Genomic DNA, 20,139 nt, shown 5'->3' with positions numbered 1-20,139 from the left:
GTGAACATTAAATATCTTGTCTTTGTGGTGTATTCAGTTGAAAATAGGTTGAAGAGGATTTGCAAATCATTGTATTCTGTTTTTATTTACATTTTACACAACGTCCCAATTTCAGTGGAATTGGGGTTGTAATTTGGAAATATTTGCTCTTCCTTTAACCATTTTATAATTAATTTTGCTGTTCTCCAGGAGAGCAAATCGATAGGAAGTATGACTGCAGTCACTACAATAAAGACAGCAGGTTTGGGATCCAAACGACTCATTGTAGAGATGGTTCCTATCTTGCTAAATCTCTCCACTGGGTGGGAGAGACACAGAAGTAAGTTCTTTTACTATTGGAAGAGGGCATTGTACAATTACATTTGAAATAAATTGGACACAGAGTACTTTAAATAGACCTTAACACAGTTAGAGTTGCAGAGCATTGTGCTCATGCATCAACATTGGTACCTGGCTGTACAGCATGCCGCCTGGGCAGTTTCAGCATTAGGAAAACAACAGACTCTCTCTGAGGAGTAATATTATTAATGTTCCTTGTAATATTTCTTAATATTGCACACCACTTACCCTCTGCACTAACAGGCTGCTGAATGCACATTGCCATCTTCAGAAATGATGATCCACAGCTCGTAGGGTCACTCATAGAAGCACACTGAATGATAGGGGTACAGTGTTGGCAGGTCTGGTCTTTTCATGGTGACATTCGGCAAAATTATACAGTGGTCGCATTTTAACAATATTTCATGGAGTTGTTAAAGCAGGAAATCCGAAGTCATAAATTGTTTTCCCATCCTATCACATTGATCATTCTTTGGATTTGTCCTTGTTATTGTCGGATTCCTGTGGTGGAATGCTAAGGGCCTCTTCACACATAGTGCGAATTAAGTGCGCATGAAGCAGGAATCTTATGCAAATCATAGAATTTTGTAGCTGCCTCCAACACCACGTACACCTGATGCTACAACTATTTGTGCACACCAGCGGCTGAAAGACAGCGTGTGCGCTGTGCGAGCCCATCGAACCCTCTCGTGGCAGGTGTCAGCCAGATTCCAGGTGACACGCACAAACATCTAACACCGCTCACATGGCACTTAGAAAATGTGTGGCCATTCACACTCTTGGCACAGCAACAGACTGCAGACAATCACTGTCGTACTCGCAGTGAAATTTGTCTAGTGCCCCGAGTGTGGCTTTGGTGTGTGTGCTGTACTGACAGAAGGTGTGGCCATGACAGAAGCGGCCGTGGAGATCTTTCATTCTGGACATCCCAGCTGGACAGTACTGTGTTTGGACGGACATGAACTGACAACTGACCACTGTGACACGCATGTGTCTGTTTGCTGTCATCAAGTGGAAATAAAAACATATATCACTGTGGCGACGGGCTGCAGCAAGTGAGCACATGTACGGCAGACCGTCAGATCGTAACAAGCAGCAGGCAATCTGACTGTTAAGTCACCTATGTGAGCTCTGTTCCACATGATGCAGTGTCCTGCGGTGCACCATCCACAAGACACGTGTGTCAGCAGGACACGCGGCAGCAGATGTAGACATGAATGAGACCAGTGACCTGCTTCTCGTTCATGTGATTTCACAACTGTACCTCAGTGACCATGGGCCATCTACAAAGGAACAGACGGATCATATTTGTAATTCCCATTTGATGAGAGGGAATTAATACAATGCGATATTTTTATATGGTGCATCGTTTTTATTTTTTTTTAAATACGTCCATGTGCTTTCTGATATGAGGCAGCATTCAGCACCTTTTACAGGACAGCAGTGGTAGCTCATTTGGTAAGGTTTCTGACTGTAATCAGAGCTTTTGGAAGGCGTGGGTTCGAATCCCGTGGATGACATGTATTTTTTTTTTCCTCAGCTGTGCGATGTGGTTATACATCGTGCAGCTGCTGGGGAAAAGCTGCTGTGTTTCCGCGTGCACGGAACTGTCGCAGCTTGTGTTTTTTTATTTTTGTTATTTATTTTTTCTTCACACCAGCTCCACGATGTGGTTACAGATCGTGCAGCTGGTGGCACTGTTCCCGTGTGCACGAACCGTCACACCAGCATCGTGCATGCCTGCCCTTCGGCACGATATTTCATGGTGCGCACATACCAGCTGCTCCGACGGGTGTTACCCTGGAGTTGTACATTAGCCTTATTTGTGAACTCAACTAATTCTGTCTTTTTGTAGTTGTTTCTTGTGATATTTCTTTCATTCAAATCCCTGCATATACTGTGACAAACATCCTTATTAAGAAACCTAAATTTGGTGCTATTGGTTATTTCTGAGACTGCCCAACATCCACATTGTGCATCTGGATATTTCTGTGTTGATACATGCAGCCAGTTGCTGGTCTGTCCAACAGGTCTGTTGCTGAATGGTCTAATTTTTAATTTCAATAACATTATGAACCTATTTATTAAACCTGATATGAGCCTGAGATTCATTATACTGTATCTACTGTATACTGTGTGTCACTACATGAAGTTGTGTTTATTACCTAATTTTGTTACTGACATTGTGTTCTTGTCATTTTGGAATAGGAGTGATAATACAAGGAATGCGCTGAACAGATGTCTTTTTGCCAAAGAAAAGCTACAGTCACAGTTTGGAAAAGTGAACAGAGTGTAAGTTTACCACCTGTGTCTCGTGCATATTTACTTGCATTTAATTTCCAAACCAAGCTCCTTTTTATTTATTTATTTTTAGGAATGCAAATGCATTAAATGTTTCGCCGGATCACACCTTTGGAATTTCCTCTGCTTCAGATGGATTTGGTATATATTGTTAATAGCGTTCATCAGCTACAAATATAAGTGGCTGCCAGTTGATTCATTGTGTTTTGGTGCAACAAAACCGCAAACATTGGTGAATGTCATTTATTTTGGTCTCTACACCTTCTTTGTCTCTAGGTGTTGCAGAAATAATCCACAGTTTGAAGCCAGGACAGTACACACGAGAACAAGAAAAGAGGCGCAGCATGGTTAACGCCATACGACACCATCTAAAGGGGGTCAATTTTCGCAACTTTACCTCTCTGCTGCAAGCGTTCAGACATTATGACAAGGTAACGGCTACAATTTTATTTATTTAACCTTTCTTTAGCCAGGTAGGTCAGTTGAGAACTGTTTTAATTGACAATGACGACTTGCCAAGAGGCAGCGTAAGAGGCATATACAAAATATTATGCACATAAAGAAAAACATGCAAAGAGATAATGCAATTACAAAACAAGTCATCATAAAAGAGATTAATATTTGCCATAATTACAGTGTCTTATATTAAAAGAAAATGCCTAAAAGCAAGTGCAATGATCTTGTTTCCTCTTCAGTGGTGACAACAAGCAGTTTCGTGAGAGTGTGTTTTTTTGTCTGTCCTGTCGCATTGTATAACTTTTTTGCCCTATGATGTCATTTCTCTTCTGAATCAATACTTTGCTATTTAAATTCATTTTGTCCTGAGTGAAAAGATGAACTCTACAATTTATGCTAGAGAGTGATACAGTCGAGTTCATAACTATTTAGACGGTGACATAATTTTTGTAGCTTTGCCTCTGTACATCCCCACAAGGGAGCTGGAATAAAATGCTCAAGATGTGCTTGTGGTTTGAACATTCAGCTTTAAATCAGAATTACAAACATTTTGAATGTAGTCCCTCCATTTTCAAATAGCATATGTAACTGGATGAACTAAATGTAAGGAGTTATTGTTTATACAGCCAGTTTTCTTGAGAAAAGTCACTGGGTGGATATACCACCAGTTATAGTGTCACTGACCAAATAGCCAAGACTGTAAAATAATAAAGGCACATTATCACATACTGCTAAATTTTATCTTTTCACCATCATAAGTTATTAATGTTTTCAAACTGTGACAGGAGTTGTGTGTTTGTGATTATTTATATCCATTTTTGTCAATCATCAGAAGAGGAAGGGAATGATTGACAAAGAGGACCTGCAGGAGGTGTGCTCCGACTTTGACTTGGATGTAAGTGGGCCCGTCCTGGATGACCTGATGGATTGCTGTGACACAAACAAAGATGGATTCATCAATTTTCTGGAGTTCTGTAATTTCCTTAATTGGAAGGACAAGATGCCATTCAAAACCTGGGAGCAAGGCATCATAACCAATGGTCAGTTGATTTCACTTCTCAGGCTCTTTTACTTCCGTTCCAAGCATGCCAAATGTGCTACAGGGGATCAGCTACACTGCAGTTTTCCTGTCACACCCTCGCTGTAACCATGCATGTTTAACAAATAAACAGAAAAGTGAGTCCTACTTTACAGAGTGAGACTGTTTCATTACAGTCCTCATTAGAATTGTGGTCACCCCTATAGGTTAATGACATACAGTAATTTAAAATATCTTCAGAAATAAATGCAAATGAAACAATTTCACATAATCAGAATATTTAATAAAATGCCTAAAGTGATTGAAAAACAATGTTTTCAAATAATGAAATAAAAATACAGACTTAAAATGTGTTTTGTGATACATTTATTAGAACAACTTGATGCATTTACAGTAAATCAGACATAACATTCAGCCATACCATTTTTGAATTCATTTACATCAATTTTTAAGAAATAGAAACAGCATTTTACCATGTGGTAAATTTGTGCAGAATTGGTAGTTCTCAGAACTGAGTGACTGTGCAAGTAGGAGACTAGTGAGGGAAGCCATCAAAGCATGTATTACAACTCACAAGGAGTTGTTCTGTCACCTACATGTGTCAGGCACATATAGCACTGAAGCCTAGATGTGATCTGTTTTCTTGCATCAATGTCCTTCCCTACTCCACCATGAAGCTGTGACTGGTGGTTAGGTGGCTTCCGTCTCCTTGGTTATATACCAGCTCAGTGGTTAGTACTCTTGCCTTACAGTAAAAAGGTCTGGGGTTCAATTCTCCTGACGCCCTGTTCCTTTCTGTGTGACATTTGGATGTTGTGCCCGTGCCTGCATGAGTTTCCTCCATAGACTGTATTTATACTAGACAGAACCTACGTGATGTTATCCATTAGTTTTCTATAGAGACCCAGTGTGAGGGGCTCAGCACTCCCTCCTTCTGATCAGCCTCCTGCCTTCACTGCACATGCGTCATTATGAAGCGTCAGCAATGATTCACCGATTATCGCCTCGTTTCTGCTTAAAACTGCACTCCAGTCATCATGTATCTCAGAGACAGATCTCTGAAGCTTTTGTACAACAATCATTTCCACATAAATTCAGCATGGGGGACCGATCAGAGCACGACACCAGCGTGTCTGAGATTGACTGTATGAGTCAGACTCTCTACCGATCAAAGGGAATAATGCTATTATTAACCATCAGATGACAAAGTAAAACCTCTTAAATCATTCTAAAGTCAGTTTTAAGTAGAAACGAGGCGACAATCTGTTCATCACTGCTGCCGCTCTGACATGACGCATGCGCAGTGAAAGCAGGGGGACCGATCAGTCTATAACACCGGGTTCGCACATACACAGACTGGCTTAGAGATCACTCAGTCTACGAGAGTGCTGAGACCCTGACACTGGAACAGCCGAAATGACCCCCTTGTCTGAGCATCGCAATCTTGAGAGCCACGGCCACACTGATTCATGATGAACTCATTCATGCATAAAAGGAGTGGAGCATGGGTGGCTCTGTGTGTGATGAAAAAAGCCTGAACACGTTCCTTTCTTTGATTCCGAACCACCATCCAACAGCTAATCTTGGTTTGGGTGTTTATTAATTCATATTTTAGGGAGTGCGAGGTGGTTCTCATAATGGTTTGCTTTGGTGTGGACAGTAAAAGTTATTTGTGGCATATTTCCTCAGTGATCGTGCATTAAGTAGACCTACTGACAGCTGCTAAAAGTGCTAACACCGTTAGCATACAATATTAAATAAGACAAGCGTTACATTCAGCATGAATATTTCAACAGGAACATCTTAGATAATCTGGTAGGATGATTCACCGCACAACAAGCTGTATTATTGCAGGTGTTTGCAATAAAATACTCCAAATAGACACAAAAGCGAGTCACTCTGTTTTGGTGGGAGACTACGAGAGGAGGAGTCGCTGGACAGAGCCACTGTCACTCAAAAGAACCACACCCACAAATATACAGAATTTTATTAATTAAAATGTCTTAAACTAAGAGTTTAGGAAAAAAAATTTAATCCCTTATAAAGTTGTCATGGATGAAGAAACAATCTATTGAAACCAAAACCGAGTGTTGCTGCTTGGCTTCCTCCTGTTACTCTGGCTTCCTCCCACTATTAAAAACATGCTCATGAGGGTCTGCTCTTTTCCTGACCATGGCATCATCTACATCTGGAGTTGGTCAAAAGGCACCCAATTGTGGCTGCCCACCGCTCCTAGTGGTTGGATTGTTTAACTGTAATTAAGATGGGTTAAATGCACATTTCATGGGATCGTATGTACAATGACAATACAGCCCCTTTGTTCTTCACTCAAGTTTTGATAACTGTCTAGTCCAGATATACATTACCATACAGTGTGTATTTCTTAATGATGGATGTAGTTGAAGTCCAAGACATGCTTAGTGACTTTGAAATGTTCATGCATCCATCCTCTGACTTGTTTGAACAACACTACAGAAGCTGTAAAAGTGATTCACTGTGCCAATAACGCCTTGCATATATTTTAGTCTTTTTTCACTGTATTAGTGCATACTGTTTTGTTACTGTTTTTCAGTAGCCTCAGGCACTTATTAAGTGCTTGCTTTTATACAAAATTGGTTGATGTGCATTTATTTCTGAACATATTTTAATTTCTGTACTTTAACTGTAGGGGTTTTCAGTAATTCTGACTAGGACTGCATGTCATCATCAACACTTGGTGTTCTACTCTCATACAGAATGTAAGAACAGCATAGCTGCCCCCAACACAGAGAAGCCTGCATCAGAATTGACACAGCCTCCTCTTTCTGAGGCCTTAATTCAGCCTGAAGACATGGAACCTGTAAAGCCCGGCAGTCTGCTGAAGACAGCTAAGACCCTGAGGCGGCCCCAGACAGTTCCAGACTACTTCAACACCTCCTCAGTCATTGCGGCTGTCGGTGCAGAGCCACACGTGCCAAGTAAGAAAGAGACTGATTTGGTGTGCCAGGAACAAATATGGACACATGCACACAAACTGTAAATCCCACATATTAGTAATCTAGACTGAAACATGCAGAATTGTTTTGGTGTGGTGTCATCACTTCACTCACATGTTCTACAGGAGCCAATGACATGGCTTGCACAGTTGAAATTATTAAAATGGGAACACATGAAGACAATAATTGGATCTCCTCAGACACATACACATGTCCAATACATTTTTTCTTTTGTATGTGTGTGTGTGTGTGTGTGTGTGTGTGTGTGTGTGTGTGTGTGTGTGTGTGTGTGTGTGTGTGTGTGTGTGTGTGTGTGTGTGTGTGTGTGTGTTGGGGGGGGATACAGCTGTAGTTGTCTTTATTAAATAGAATATTAAGTTAAAGGAAAAGAAAACCCACTGATAATTTATGATTGGGTTGGTACATTATAATATTGATAGCCCATATGAAAAGCTTTGAGCATGTGTGATCATTTATGTTAAAGTTAAGAGTATTTTTGTATTGCTGGTCTAAAGCCACCAGCAGGCCGTCATGCCGGCTGCTATAACAGAGATGTGTGACGTCACATCGGAATTTCCCGATCTAACCTACTGGATTTTCTGACACTGGAGAGAAACCACATCTGTGAAACCTCTCCAGTGCTGCCTGCTGCCTGCTCTCTGCTCTGTTTCCTGCTGAACAGCAGGGGGAGGGGGATTTCTGCGCTGAAGGTGTTTCTTCCCCGAGCCCGCACCAGAGAAGAGTTTTAATCCACCGTAACGGCAAATTTCCGCCTGGCTCTCAGGTTCAAATGGTCTGTGCTGCAGAACATGGATTTTCCCCCAAAAAAAAAATACCCGTCAGGCCGGGCGGAACCCCGGCACCTGGAGAGGGTGGACCTACAATGCAAACTCCCCAGACCAGACTTTGGAGTAAAAGTAGTTGTTGTGTTTATTCCAGGCTGAGGTTCGGTACACAGGTTGTCAGGCAGCGGAGCAGAGGTACAGACAGGGTAAGGCAGAAACGCAGTCATATCCAGGCAGGGGTCGGAGGCATGAGCAAACACGGACGTCAGGGCTGAGGCAAAAAGCGTGGTCGAGAAACACGGGGCAAGATACTGGTACACGGCAAGACAAATCAGGACTGAATACAAAAAGGCTGAAATGTGTGCTAAGAGCAACAACAAACTGGCGTTGAGCTGTGAGACTGTGATGGTTTAACTAAGCAGCAAACAAATCAGGGTGATGTGAAGCAGGTGTTAATTTGGTGCACGTGAGGAATAATCTAGAAAGGGGCGTGACTAGTGAACAAAGTATACATAGGCAAGACAGTGGGGGAGGGAGTGCACAAAGTGGAGTGATGTCAGATACAAAGATCCGTGAGCAGGTGCAAGAGCGGGAATGAATAAAAATACAAAGCAGACAGAATCAAAGTGTGAGAGACAAAGACACGAGGCAGGTGTGGGATGTGGAGTGAAGAGAGAGACAGAGAGAGGGAGAGAGGACTTTTACATCAGCGCTGTTCGCCATCTGTAGCTTTTCTGTGCTTACACTACGTCACAGCAGTGCCGCAAGCGATCCGGGTTTTTTTTCTGATTGGTTAAAATTGTGTCAATGGTGGCATTTATGAAATTGTCGAATTATGCTTAAATGCAGACTTTCGAAGTGGATATTTCAGTTGTAAGGGCTCCTTATTTTCATTGATACGTATCAAATGTTAGTTCATACCACAGTCTACAACCCCAATTCCAGTGAACTTGGGACATTGTGTGAAATGTAAATAAAAACAGAATATAGTGATTTGCAAATCCTCTTCAAGCAATATTCAATTGAATACACCACAAAGACAAGATATTTAATGTTAAAACTGACAGACTTTTTTGTTTTTGTGCAAATATTTTGTTGTGTGGGCCGCTGAAGAGGAGGTACTGCTGGCCCACCACCACCAGAGGGCGCCCTGCCTGGAGTGCGGGCTCCAGGCACCGGAGGGCGCTGCCGCCTCACAGGAGCAGCCAGGGTGACAGCTGTCACCCATCACCTGAGACAGCTGATATCAATCAACAGGGAGGTATATCAGCAGGACGGCATCTCCACCTCATTGCCGAGATATCGCTCTACTAAGGAGGTAACGTACTCAGCCAATTGTGTTCTTGACGATAATACTTTGTTGCTTGTGTGTTGGATAGCAGATAGTGAGTAGTACAGCGGGAGATTGTATTGGACTTCTTGGATAAGTACTCACACTCCTGCACTCACCAGTATTTTCCTGACAAGAGGTGGAGGTGGTGTTTCCACCCTGTGTGTTGCTGGGTGCAGCCGCACCCACACCTGACTGTTTCTGTTCCTTGCCAGCAGTACCGGATCCGACGAGCGGAGGCAGTGGCCACCTGGGGTTCGGGACTTGGCGGCTCCAGTATCCCCGGGGTTCGGTGGCAGAGGAAATCGGGTGGTTCCGGTTCGACTCGGACAGACGTCTCCTATCGTCGAGCCTGCCCACACGACACCATTGGAATTCGGTTACTGCTGTATTTGTAATCTGTTGTGTTTGTTGTGTGAATTCACAACAGTAAAACTTTGTGATTTGACTTTCTCCATTGTCCGTTCATTTGCGCCCCCTGTTGTGGGTCCGTGTTCCTACACTTTCCCAACATATTTGCTCATTTTGAAATGGATGCCTGCAACACATTTCAAAAAACCTGGGACAGTGGCAACAAAAGACTGGGAAAGTTGATGAATGCTTAAAGAGCACCTGTTTGGAACATTCCACAGGTGAACAGGTTAATTGGAAACAGGTGAGTGTCATGATTGGGTATAAAAGGAGCATCCCCAAAAGGCTCAGCCATTCACAAGCAAAGATGGGGTGTGGATCACCACTTTGTGAACAGCTACGTGAAAAAATAGTCCAACAGTTTAAGAACAGTTTTTCTCAATGTTCAATTGCAAAGAATTTAGGGATTCCAGCATCTACAGTCCATAATATCAGAGAATCTGGAGAACTTTCTACACGTAAGCGGCAAGGCTGAAAACCAATATTGAATGCCCATGACCTTCGATCCCTCAGACGGCACTGCATTAAAAACGAATATCATTGTGTAAAGGATCTTACCGCTTGGGCTCAGGAACACTTCAGAAAACCATTGTCAGTTAAGACAGTTCGTCGCTACATCTACAAGTGCAAGTTAAAACTCTACCATGCAAAGCCATACATCAACAACTTCCAGAAACACCACCGCCTTCTCTGGGCCCAAGCTTATTTGAAATGGACAGACGCAAAGTGGAAAAGTGTGCTGTGATCTGATAAATCTACATTTCAAATTGCTTTTGGAAATCATGGATGTCATGTCCTCCAGACAAAAGAGGCAAAAGACCATCCAGTTCTTTACCAGTGCAAAGTTCAAAAGCCAGCATCTGTGATGGTATGGGGGTGTATTAGTGCCCATGCCATGGGCAACTTACATATCTCTGATGACACCATCAATGCTGAATGGTCCATCCAGGTTTTGGAGCAACACATGCTGCCATTCAAGCAATGTCTTTTTCAGGGATGTCCCAGTTTATTTCAGTAAGACAATGCCAAGCCACATTCTGCACATGTTACAACAGTGTGGCTTCGTAGTAAAAGAGTGCAGGTACTAGACTGGCCTGCCTGCAGTCCAGACCTGTCACCCACTGAAAATGTGTGGCGCATTATGAAGCGCAAAATATGACAACCGAGACCCCGGACTGTTGAACAACTGAAGTCGTACACCAAGCAAGAATGGGAAAGAATTACACCTACAAAACTTCAGCAATTAGTGTCCTCAGTTCCCAAATGCTTATTGAGTGTTGTTAGAAGGAAAGGTGATGTAACACAGTGGTAAACATACCACTGTCCCAGGTTTTTTGAAATGTGTTGCAGGCATCCATTTCAAAATGACCAAAACAATAAAGTTTATCAGTTTGACCATTAAATTCTTGTCTTTATGGTGTATTCAATTGAATATAGGTTGAAAAGGATTTGCAAATCATTGTATTCTGTTTTTATTTACATTTTACACAAAGTCCCAACTTCATTGGAATTGGGGTTGTATCTTCCCAGCTGTATTTTATTAGTGGGTTTTCTTTTCCTTTAAATGTAACTTTGAAAGGATGGCCTCGGGTGGAGATGGGCCAGTTGTCTGTCAGGTTGGATGTTACCCAGGGAAAAAGGTAATTCCATAGTATGGTGGATACAGTGACTTGCAGTAACAGGGCATGCACCTTGAGCTGACCTGACCTACCTTTATTGGACCATTTCTTCTGCTTTGTGTTTGAAGTAGTTTGATACATTTTGCTTTAATAAGAATTATTGCCTTAATTGTGTTTTCCACACAGCTTCATTGCAACCACTCTGCTCCAAATCTGATCGGAAGCAGACCAGCTGCACGTGCTGAAAGCAGGACTGTGTGTTTAAACAGAAAAACCACCTGACTTTGGACTATGATAAATGCAACACATCACATAACAAGAAGCACAACCTGACAAGTTCTGGCTACATCTGAACACAGTTTTTACTTCAGAATCTAAAAAAACAAACAAGACAGTTACACGGCATAACACTTGTTGCGCCTTGGTGAAAATCTCTGCTGTTATTATGCATTAACCATGTTGAAGTGCATGCACTGTGCACACAGCATGTGAAACCAAAGTGCAATTTAAATGAAACTGCATGCTTAAAAGAAAAACAGATGCTGCATGCTAGCTATGTTTTCTGCATTTTGAAATGTTTCAGCACTATGATTAGTAGTGCAACAAAATTTTGCTATTAACACAACATGCATTCTTGTTTAGTGACATAAGTGCAAAGTGCATTGGTGCAACACAGCAAGTGTGCACCTGCTTGAGCATCATGATGAGGTACAAATATATATTTTACCTTTTACTTTGCTGGAGTGATAATAGTTTAAATTGGACTCAGTCACATAGAGGAACCTACACTTACACAGGCCGTGAAAGCAGGGTTGCTGTGTGGGAACAGGTTTGCATCTACATTTTTAGATGTGCCTTTAACATAAAAACTGTTGAAAATTTCAGTATGTTTGTTTCAAACTTCATTCAGACATACACTTCATCTACTATAAAATGATTTCTCATCTCCTAATGTTTGTTTCTGTAGGCAGCCGTACCTGTGGGATTCCCTCTGTACGCACTGACTTGCCGGTTCCACAGATTAAGAGATTCGGTAACACTACCAACTATGGTGATACATCCACAGCAGCAAAGCTTCTGTACCCTTCAGTTTATGCTCAGTGGGGTGTTCATGACGAACACTTGTTCTGTCTGCGCAACAAGAAGGAGGTATGAAACATGACAAGCTATAGTCCACGAAAATCACAAACTACACTTTTAATCAATTTGGATGTCGGTCACAGCAGCACTACCAACTCATACGTTAATGTCACCCAAGATGATGTTGGATGATACAGGCTCTTTGAGGCATGCAACTGATTACATCATGCTTACTGATAAGAGTCCTTTTTAACCCTCTGGGGTTGATTAAGGCGCAGGGACATCTCTTTTTATGTCATGTTTCTATTAATAGATCAGCGATTGAATGTCACAGAGACTTCATTTGACCACTTTCTGAAACCACAGTGTCACCTCTCATTTCAGTCCCTGTTATAGACAATCTTTGATCCACAGCTAGTTCATAGATCCTCAATGTTTTAAACATCATATAAAAACTTAGAAACAACAGCAACTATTGAATAAATATTACATGATTCATTTGACTTCAACCATCATCAATTTGAGACTGTCTGTTTGACATGCTAAAATTCTGTGTTGTGATGTAAGCAGAGATGGTTAAACCCAGCTTCACTGAGTGAAAGCCCTACCACATATTTATTCCATCCACCCACTAAACCAGCTGATTCTACTTGGTTCAACTCTTTAGGCAGGTGAAATCACCTGTTTTAGGTGCACAGGTAGCAGCAATACATGGTAGGACTTTTGCTCACTGAAGCCGGGATAAAGATAGATGGGGATAGATGGAGAGAAATAGAAAATTTCATAAAGAAAAAAATAGTATTATTGTTTTACCTAAAAATACTAATGTTCTGTGAAAATGCAGTCCAGATTACAGTTTGTATTTACTGTAGTTTTTTAATTCCTGAACTCCCATATATAACAAGGAATGATGCTGCTTTCTTTAACACACTTTACAATTAGAACAGAATGGATTATGCTGCATTTACACATAGGCAAGAGGCATTACGAATGTCATATTTGCATCTTTCTTGGCCATTCCTGACATTCCTAATGTGACCTAATGCATCTGAATAGGTTTCTTAATAGTGTGTGTTGGTGCGTGATATTCATGATTTTCGTGGAGCATGTTTTTGGCTGTCAAAAAATCTTCCACGAATGTCATTAGTGATTATCCTTAATAGAGCGTGACAGCGTTCTTCTCTGATGTGCACACAATTAAACCCACAATTAAATCTGTTTTTTTTTATCTGTTTTTAAATCCTTGCTATAGCACTTTGAGATTTCTTTGAAATGTAAGGTGCAATACAAATAAAATGTATTATTATTGTTATTATTATTATTAAACCCTGCTGTACCGCATTCAGCTTCATTGCTGCAGTATGCTGAAGATGGATAATGATGCCAGTTCGGCTAAAAGTCTCGTTCCAGTGCTCCTCAGCTTGCTCCTGCAAGTGTTCCACCTGTTGCATGTGCCTGATGTTTGGGAAAACGAGCGAAACGAGAGCTGCGTGGTGCCATACATCTGGCTCTCTCAGTCTCCTCTTCTTTTCTGCGCCAATCCATGGCACAGAGCCCAACTAAGCATGCAGTCACAAAGTTCTGCTGTGGATTAATCTAGATTTTGAGAAGCAAACTGGAGCGATATGAATTGTTCAGCAACTGATGGTAGGATGAGTATGGATGTGTGTGTGGAGACAATTCGCCTCATTCACAATGTGACAGTAATGATGCGTGCTATTGCACATAACAGCGTGCAAAAACACGGAACATTATTCTCGTCCGTCCGTAATGGTTCATGATAATTCTCCAGCAACACGTACCATTAATCGGAAAGCGTGGTAACAGGTTGCAGTCATTCCTGAGGACACCTGACGCCCGAATTTTTACATTCGTGCTCAGCAGCCAAGAATGTATACTTTGTGGCATTCGTGACTTGCTGTCGTTATGTGTAAATGCAGCATTAGCCTAAAAACTGGAAATCTTTTTTTTAATGAGCCCCAGCTCATTACAAGTTATGAATTGGCAGGCCTTAACGTAGAACAGGTTGAGCACCCCAGCATTAAAGAATATATAAATTGTAGCAGTCGACTGATATGGATTTTTATGGACCGACACTGATTATTGACCAGCATTGGAGGCCATTACCAATATTTGAGGCCAATATTTGCCTCCAGTAAAAAGTGTCAAAAAGGTGTCAAAATTTTGTATAACACACTCTTAACACAAAACTTTCTTTAAAATGTTTTGCAGCATATGTTTAAATCACAGAACCTTTCAACATGACCTTCACACAAAAAGTGCAAGGAGCTATAAATAATATTATTATGAAGTTGAACAAATAAATAAATGGAGTGACACAGCTCCAGTCTGCACACTACACTGCTATCTTCTTCTGTGTCATTCTGTGGGACAGCAGCCTTCAGCACTGATAGGCTGAACTTGTGACATCTAGCAAATCAAATAGTGCTGTGGGAGGCACTTTGTTACAAACCAGAAAGCGGCGGTTCATATTTTAAAAGAGTGGTATGGGCTAACAGCCAATCAGTGCTTGAAGTCAGGGGCCATTGGGTTGATATGATGGACCTGTCACACATATCGGTGGGCAGAATAAATTAAAGTACTTCAAGACTTATAATGTTTTGTGATTGACTGTAAAAGATACAACTTGTGGCAGTTTAACTTAAATATGATGCATAGTTTATATTTCATGTAAATTTTATGTTATGCTACATCATAAATCGTGTTGGAAAAGTTAAAAACACATTAATATTTCATGGACATAAAATGTGCTCTCTTCTTCAAAATTGACACAGTATATTTCATCCAGTGAGGCAGAGAGCTGTGTCTTGCAATTTATCACCTTGACACTGACTGTAAATGTAAATTTACTAGGGATGGGTATCGAGAACCGTTTCTTTTCGGGTATCGTTAAGAAATGATTTGATCCACTGACATCAATAACCTTTTTGCTTAACGATTCCCTTATCAGTCCTTCAGAGTGGCCGTTGTTTTTGGGGGTGTTTGTCAGGAAAATGACAGAGGTGTCAAATCCAGCTTCAGAAACTAAAATTCCAGCCACATATTTGCTCCATCTTCCCAATAAACCAGCTGATTGTAATTTGTTCAGCTCTTCAGGCAGGTGGATCAGCTAATTATTGAGATCACCTGTTTTAGGTGCACAGGTAGAAGCAACACATGGGAGGGTTTTTCATTTCTGAAGCCGGATTTGACACTCCTGGAAAATGATAGTTTCTCTACATTGATTACAGAGCCTGCAGCGGGTCTGTAATTAACTTTTCTGCAGCACGGCTTTGCTTTGAACCTTGAACCAATCGAAGCAATGATTCACAGATTGAAGCTTACTTTGATCTGCTGCTTTGTTGATTCATTGTTTTATTTTGCTTTATCTAATGAGCATATGTCTGTGAGTAATAATTACCTTTTTTTATGTTAAACTGACCTGTTATGGTCTTCTGAAACAGTTGTTAGATATATTTTATAACTTAAAAACAGAACAATGCTAACTCGTTAGCATGTCTATGGCGTTTTCAATGTTAAAGTTAGCATTAAGCTGTTCGCATCTCAGCATGTTTGTGTGCATTTGTTTTCTGTATAATAATTAATGGCTCAGCGTTCGTTGTCATAAAAGAGTCAAATTGCAATTTTTAATTTATTTTTATTCATATATGAATAATAATAACAACAACAATAATATTAATAATAACTCATAATAACTAATATTGCTACAATACAATTTTAGAGAGACAAAAAGAACCTGATGAAACAAAACACAACAGAAAAGATAAAACCAACTAACAATGAAAATAAATAAATACATATAGAAATAAATAACTTTCCTGTGAACACCTAGTGACTCTTACACCTCCACTTCATCCCTGTTTTATTTAAGTTTAATGACAGTTTGTTTCAGTCAAACCATATTTTCAATTTGTTAATTTCTTGAGACGTAACAGTGTGATTTCCTCCAGAACTATCTGCCAAGCTAGAAAACTGCCGCATCCTAGTAAGAGCAGAATACTACTGGAATGAATTTGAATAAGGAAAGTTTGTTTTTTTCTCACCAAAATGGATGCTGCACTCACTGCAGTTTATTGTCTGGAATAGTACCAGATTGCATTTCAGAACTTCTAGAATTCAAAGGTTTTTGTGCGGGTGATGTTGGGGGTAACTTTGGGTTACAGCTTTTTTTGTTTTCATCACTTTCATCCCTTTCAGAATATGTCAATTGTAAGTCACATTTGTGCGGATTAAAGTCACTAACTGGGACTCCTCTTTTGTTGCAAGAAAGAAATGAGAATCGTCCTCCGTTCTGTTCACACAGCTCCAAACGCTGCGCGGCTCTCTGCCAAGTCAAGTTAGAACGATAGAGTCCAGTCGGAATTAATAAATTCAAAGCGAAACACCATTTAAATCAAATGACACCTCTTTCCAAACATTGTAATACAAACAAACTGCAATCGATCAAAACGGTTCAGACATTCATGCCAAATTGTCTGAAAGGAAATGCTTTTGACAAAAACCACAGATTTTATTTATTTTTATTTATGTCCAGAGATCAAGGATCCAGTGACCAATTAAAATGACAAGCAACATTTTATCAACTACTTTAACTATTTACGCACGTCCAGCCATTTGTGGCTGGCCTCCGTGTGCGCACACGTTGTTGTGAAGACAAACCTGTTTTCAAGACAACCAGATCCCGCACCTGTAGGTGTTGCAGACACGAGCACAAGCTGGCACTCGGTCTCGTACTCACTGTCAAGTCACGTCATAAAGATTGTTTCTTTTTGATTTTGTTTAAAGAGTTAAGGTCGACATTCGCTTCGTTTTTCTTTTGTTAGTCTCGGTTTTGTTTTGTTCCTTTATGCGCTATTGATTCACAGGCTTTTCGGGGATGGGAGAAGTGCAGGATCATTTGTCCACCTTTTCTTGACAATTTGTGACTTTGTGACTTTTTTCTTTCGTTCAGCTATCGTCATGTGCCGTGTGACCGGGCCCGAAAATCGTTAAGTTGCACTGCTGCTTTTTAACAAGCGTTTAAGCACTAAATCTGTTTACAAAAGATCACAACAGTAAACAGTTTGTACAGTTTATAAACAGTTCCAGTGAAAATTATTTACTTTTCATATGAAAATGAATGAAGCCCCCCTCACACACACAAACACACACACACTCTCCCTCCCCTCGCTCACACAGTATTTGCTATTTTTTTAGGTTTTGAATAATCAGGTCCCATCTTATCTTAGGGACCTCATAGTACCATATCACCCCAATAGAGCGCTTTGCTCTCAGACTGCAGGCTTACTTGTAGTTCCTAGGGTTTGTAAGAGTAGAATGGGAGGCAGAGCCGTCAGCTTTCAGGCTCCTCTCCTGTGGAACCAGCTCCCAGTTCGGATTAGGGAGACAGACACCCTCTCTACTTTTAAGCTTAAGCTTAAAACTTTCCTTTTTGAAAAAGCTTATAGTTAGGGCTGGATCAGGTGACCCTGAATCATCCCTTAAGCCCCGGTCACAACCCACCGTGCGTTTTTTTTCGCCGTATGTTTTCCGCGGATGCCACGGCCACTACGTTTTTGTGAAAACGTACGGAGGCAGTAGCAAGAGGAGGGAGGGAGTACGTTCAACGCACGTCTCTAGGAGCATAACGATAAAGAGAGATGACAATAATGCAGTGTGTATGTGTGTGTGTGTGTGTGGGTGTGTTGGGGCGGGGGGGGGGGGGGGGGTCGCTTTTCTTTTTTTATGAGTGGGACCGGAGCGGCAGGTGTTTTTCGGCGTTGGCAATGCATGAGCATGTCCAGCCTGCAGCGGTCAGTTGTATGAGTGTTTGCTTGCCTCGAAAAGTTAAAGCTAGTTATCAGACTGAAGCTGTGGAGTGTGTGTTGCTGACATTTGGAAATAAAGTCCAAGTTCAAGTGAGAAGCTGCGTTGTGCATGCAAGTCTGTCGGCCTCCAAATCCGTACTGCCTATGTACGGATTTGGTTAATTCAATAGTAATAGCCCACGTTTTTGCAAGTAGACTGCACGCACGTGCAAGTACAGCGGGTTGTGACCACGGCTTAAGTTATGCTGCTATAGACTTAGACTGCTGGGGAGTTTCCCATGATGCACCCAGTGTTTCTTTTTATTCACCTCTTTTTGCTCTGTATGCACCACTCTGCTTTTAATCATTGGTGATTGATCTCTGCTCTCTTCCACATCATGTCTTTTTCTTGATTCTCTCCCCTCAGCCCCAACCATTCCCAGCAGAAGACTGTTCCTCCCTGAGCCTGGTTCTGCTGGAGGTTTCTTCCTGTTAAAAGGGAGTTTTCCTTCCCACTGTCGCCAAGTGCTTGCTCATAGGGGGTCGTTTTGACCGTTGGGTTTTTTCTGTAATTATTGTATGGCTTTTGCCTTACAATATAAAGCGCCTTGGGGCGACTGTTTGTTGTGATTTGGCACTATATAAATAAAATTGATTTGATTTGATTTGATGTATTTTCTATCCTTTGAGCACACTTGGAGCTTTTTGGAAACACAAAGCCTTTAAACTGTAAAATAAACTGTTAATTTCTGAACACAGGAGGAGCTCTGGATTATTTAATTAAGGATTTTTATGGCATTTTTTCTTTTCTTTCACTCAGGCGGACAGAGAAGCTGTTTTCAGCTGTCCTCTGCTCCCCTCTGAGCTGCCATTGCAGAGCACTGTGGCCTCACAGAACGTTAAAGTCGCTGACTGGCATGAAGACAGAACTTTGTGACCAGTGAGTCATGACATGCAGCACTCCAAAAATAAACTAAATGGTATATCGATATCTGCAAAAATACTGAATATCTGTGCCGATTATCAGCAAATTTGCTTGCGTTATAAGTGGGAAGGTTAATTAATACATAACCAGGGAAGAAATTATAGATGTGAATTGAGAGAATTTACACAAAAAGGGGTCAGTCACTTCAAAATGGAGGATAATGTTGTATTCCACTCTGTCAGCCATATATAAATCTGGATAGGATGAAATGGATGATAATACTGCAGTAGACCTGCTTTGCAGGGGATGGTGGGGAAGATATCCATGGTTTGGGGGTAAGATATCCTGTGACAACTTCCCCCTCCAGGGGGAAGATATCCAGGGGTATATCAACTCTTTCATGTGGGAATGACTTTTATTACAGTTGAAAAGCTTGATTTGACAAGATGATAGAGCTGGTTTCACACTTTAATAGAGTTTATTTAACTATTGTTGGAGTGGGACCAAATGTAGTCCCTGTAGAGTGCATTTTACTCTGCAAAATTTGCTGTGCGGGTGTGGTGAACCAAAGACAACTGCTTTAAATCAGAGTCCTCTCACTTCCTGTTCCGGGTCGAGAGGGGATGGCGGCTTAGGGAAGAGGCTCCCGACGAGTAGAAATAAATGTGCCCCAAAATAGAAAATTAAAAAGCGAACTGAGTAGCAAAGTGTAGTTAAGGGGCGAAGATGTTGTCTATCAAAAAGAAGGAAAAGCAGAAAGTCAGGCCGCGTGTAAGTGATGCCGATGAATTGCAGCTAACTGAAGTGGCTAATGCTAGCTCCCCTGGACCTGACACGGCTAGCTCTCGATCCCTCGCCTAGCCACGATGACGGCGTTACGGAGTTGGAAGGGGAGCCGGCGGACCTTACTCTCATTCTGAAGGAGTTAAGAGGTGTCGGTAAAGAGTTGCAGGACTTCAGAAATGACAAAAATCAACAATTGACTGACCTAAAAGGTGAATTGACCAAAACAAACACAAAAATTGAGGAAGTGGAAAACAGGGTGGCTGAACACAAAGATAAACTTCAAGAG

At 41.3% G+C, this 20,139-nt stretch overlaps 1 protein-coding gene across 1 annotated transcript in view; it reads left to right on the top strand.

Moving 5' to 3' along the window:
• Positions 1–20,139, top strand: part of efhb (EF-hand domain family, member B) — a 41,995-nt gene that overhangs the window by 12,887 nt on the left and 8,969 nt on the right. The window contains exons 5-12 of the mRNA XM_034173632.1: positions 190–319; positions 2,548–2,631; positions 2,714–2,781; positions 2,917–3,071; positions 3,929–4,136; positions 6,871–7,071; positions 10,448–10,462; positions 12,223–12,404. Of these exons, the coding sequence (XP_034029523.1) occupies positions 190–319; positions 2,548–2,631; positions 2,714–2,781; positions 2,917–3,071; positions 3,929–4,136; positions 6,871–7,071; positions 10,448–10,462; positions 12,223–12,404 (1,043 nt within the window). The remainder of the gene's footprint in view (positions 1–189; positions 320–2,547; positions 2,632–2,713; positions 2,782–2,916; positions 3,072–3,928; positions 4,137–6,870; positions 7,072–10,447; positions 10,463–12,222; positions 12,405–20,139) is intronic.

Source organism: Thalassophryne amazonica, chromosome 7 (assembly GCF_902500255.1).
Source record: "Thalassophryne amazonica chromosome 7, fThaAma1.1, whole genome shotgun sequence".
NCBI lineage: Eukaryota > Metazoa > Chordata > Actinopteri > Batrachoidiformes > Batrachoididae > Thalassophryne > Thalassophryne amazonica.
This window is presented reverse-complemented; position numbering and strand designations above follow the sequence as displayed.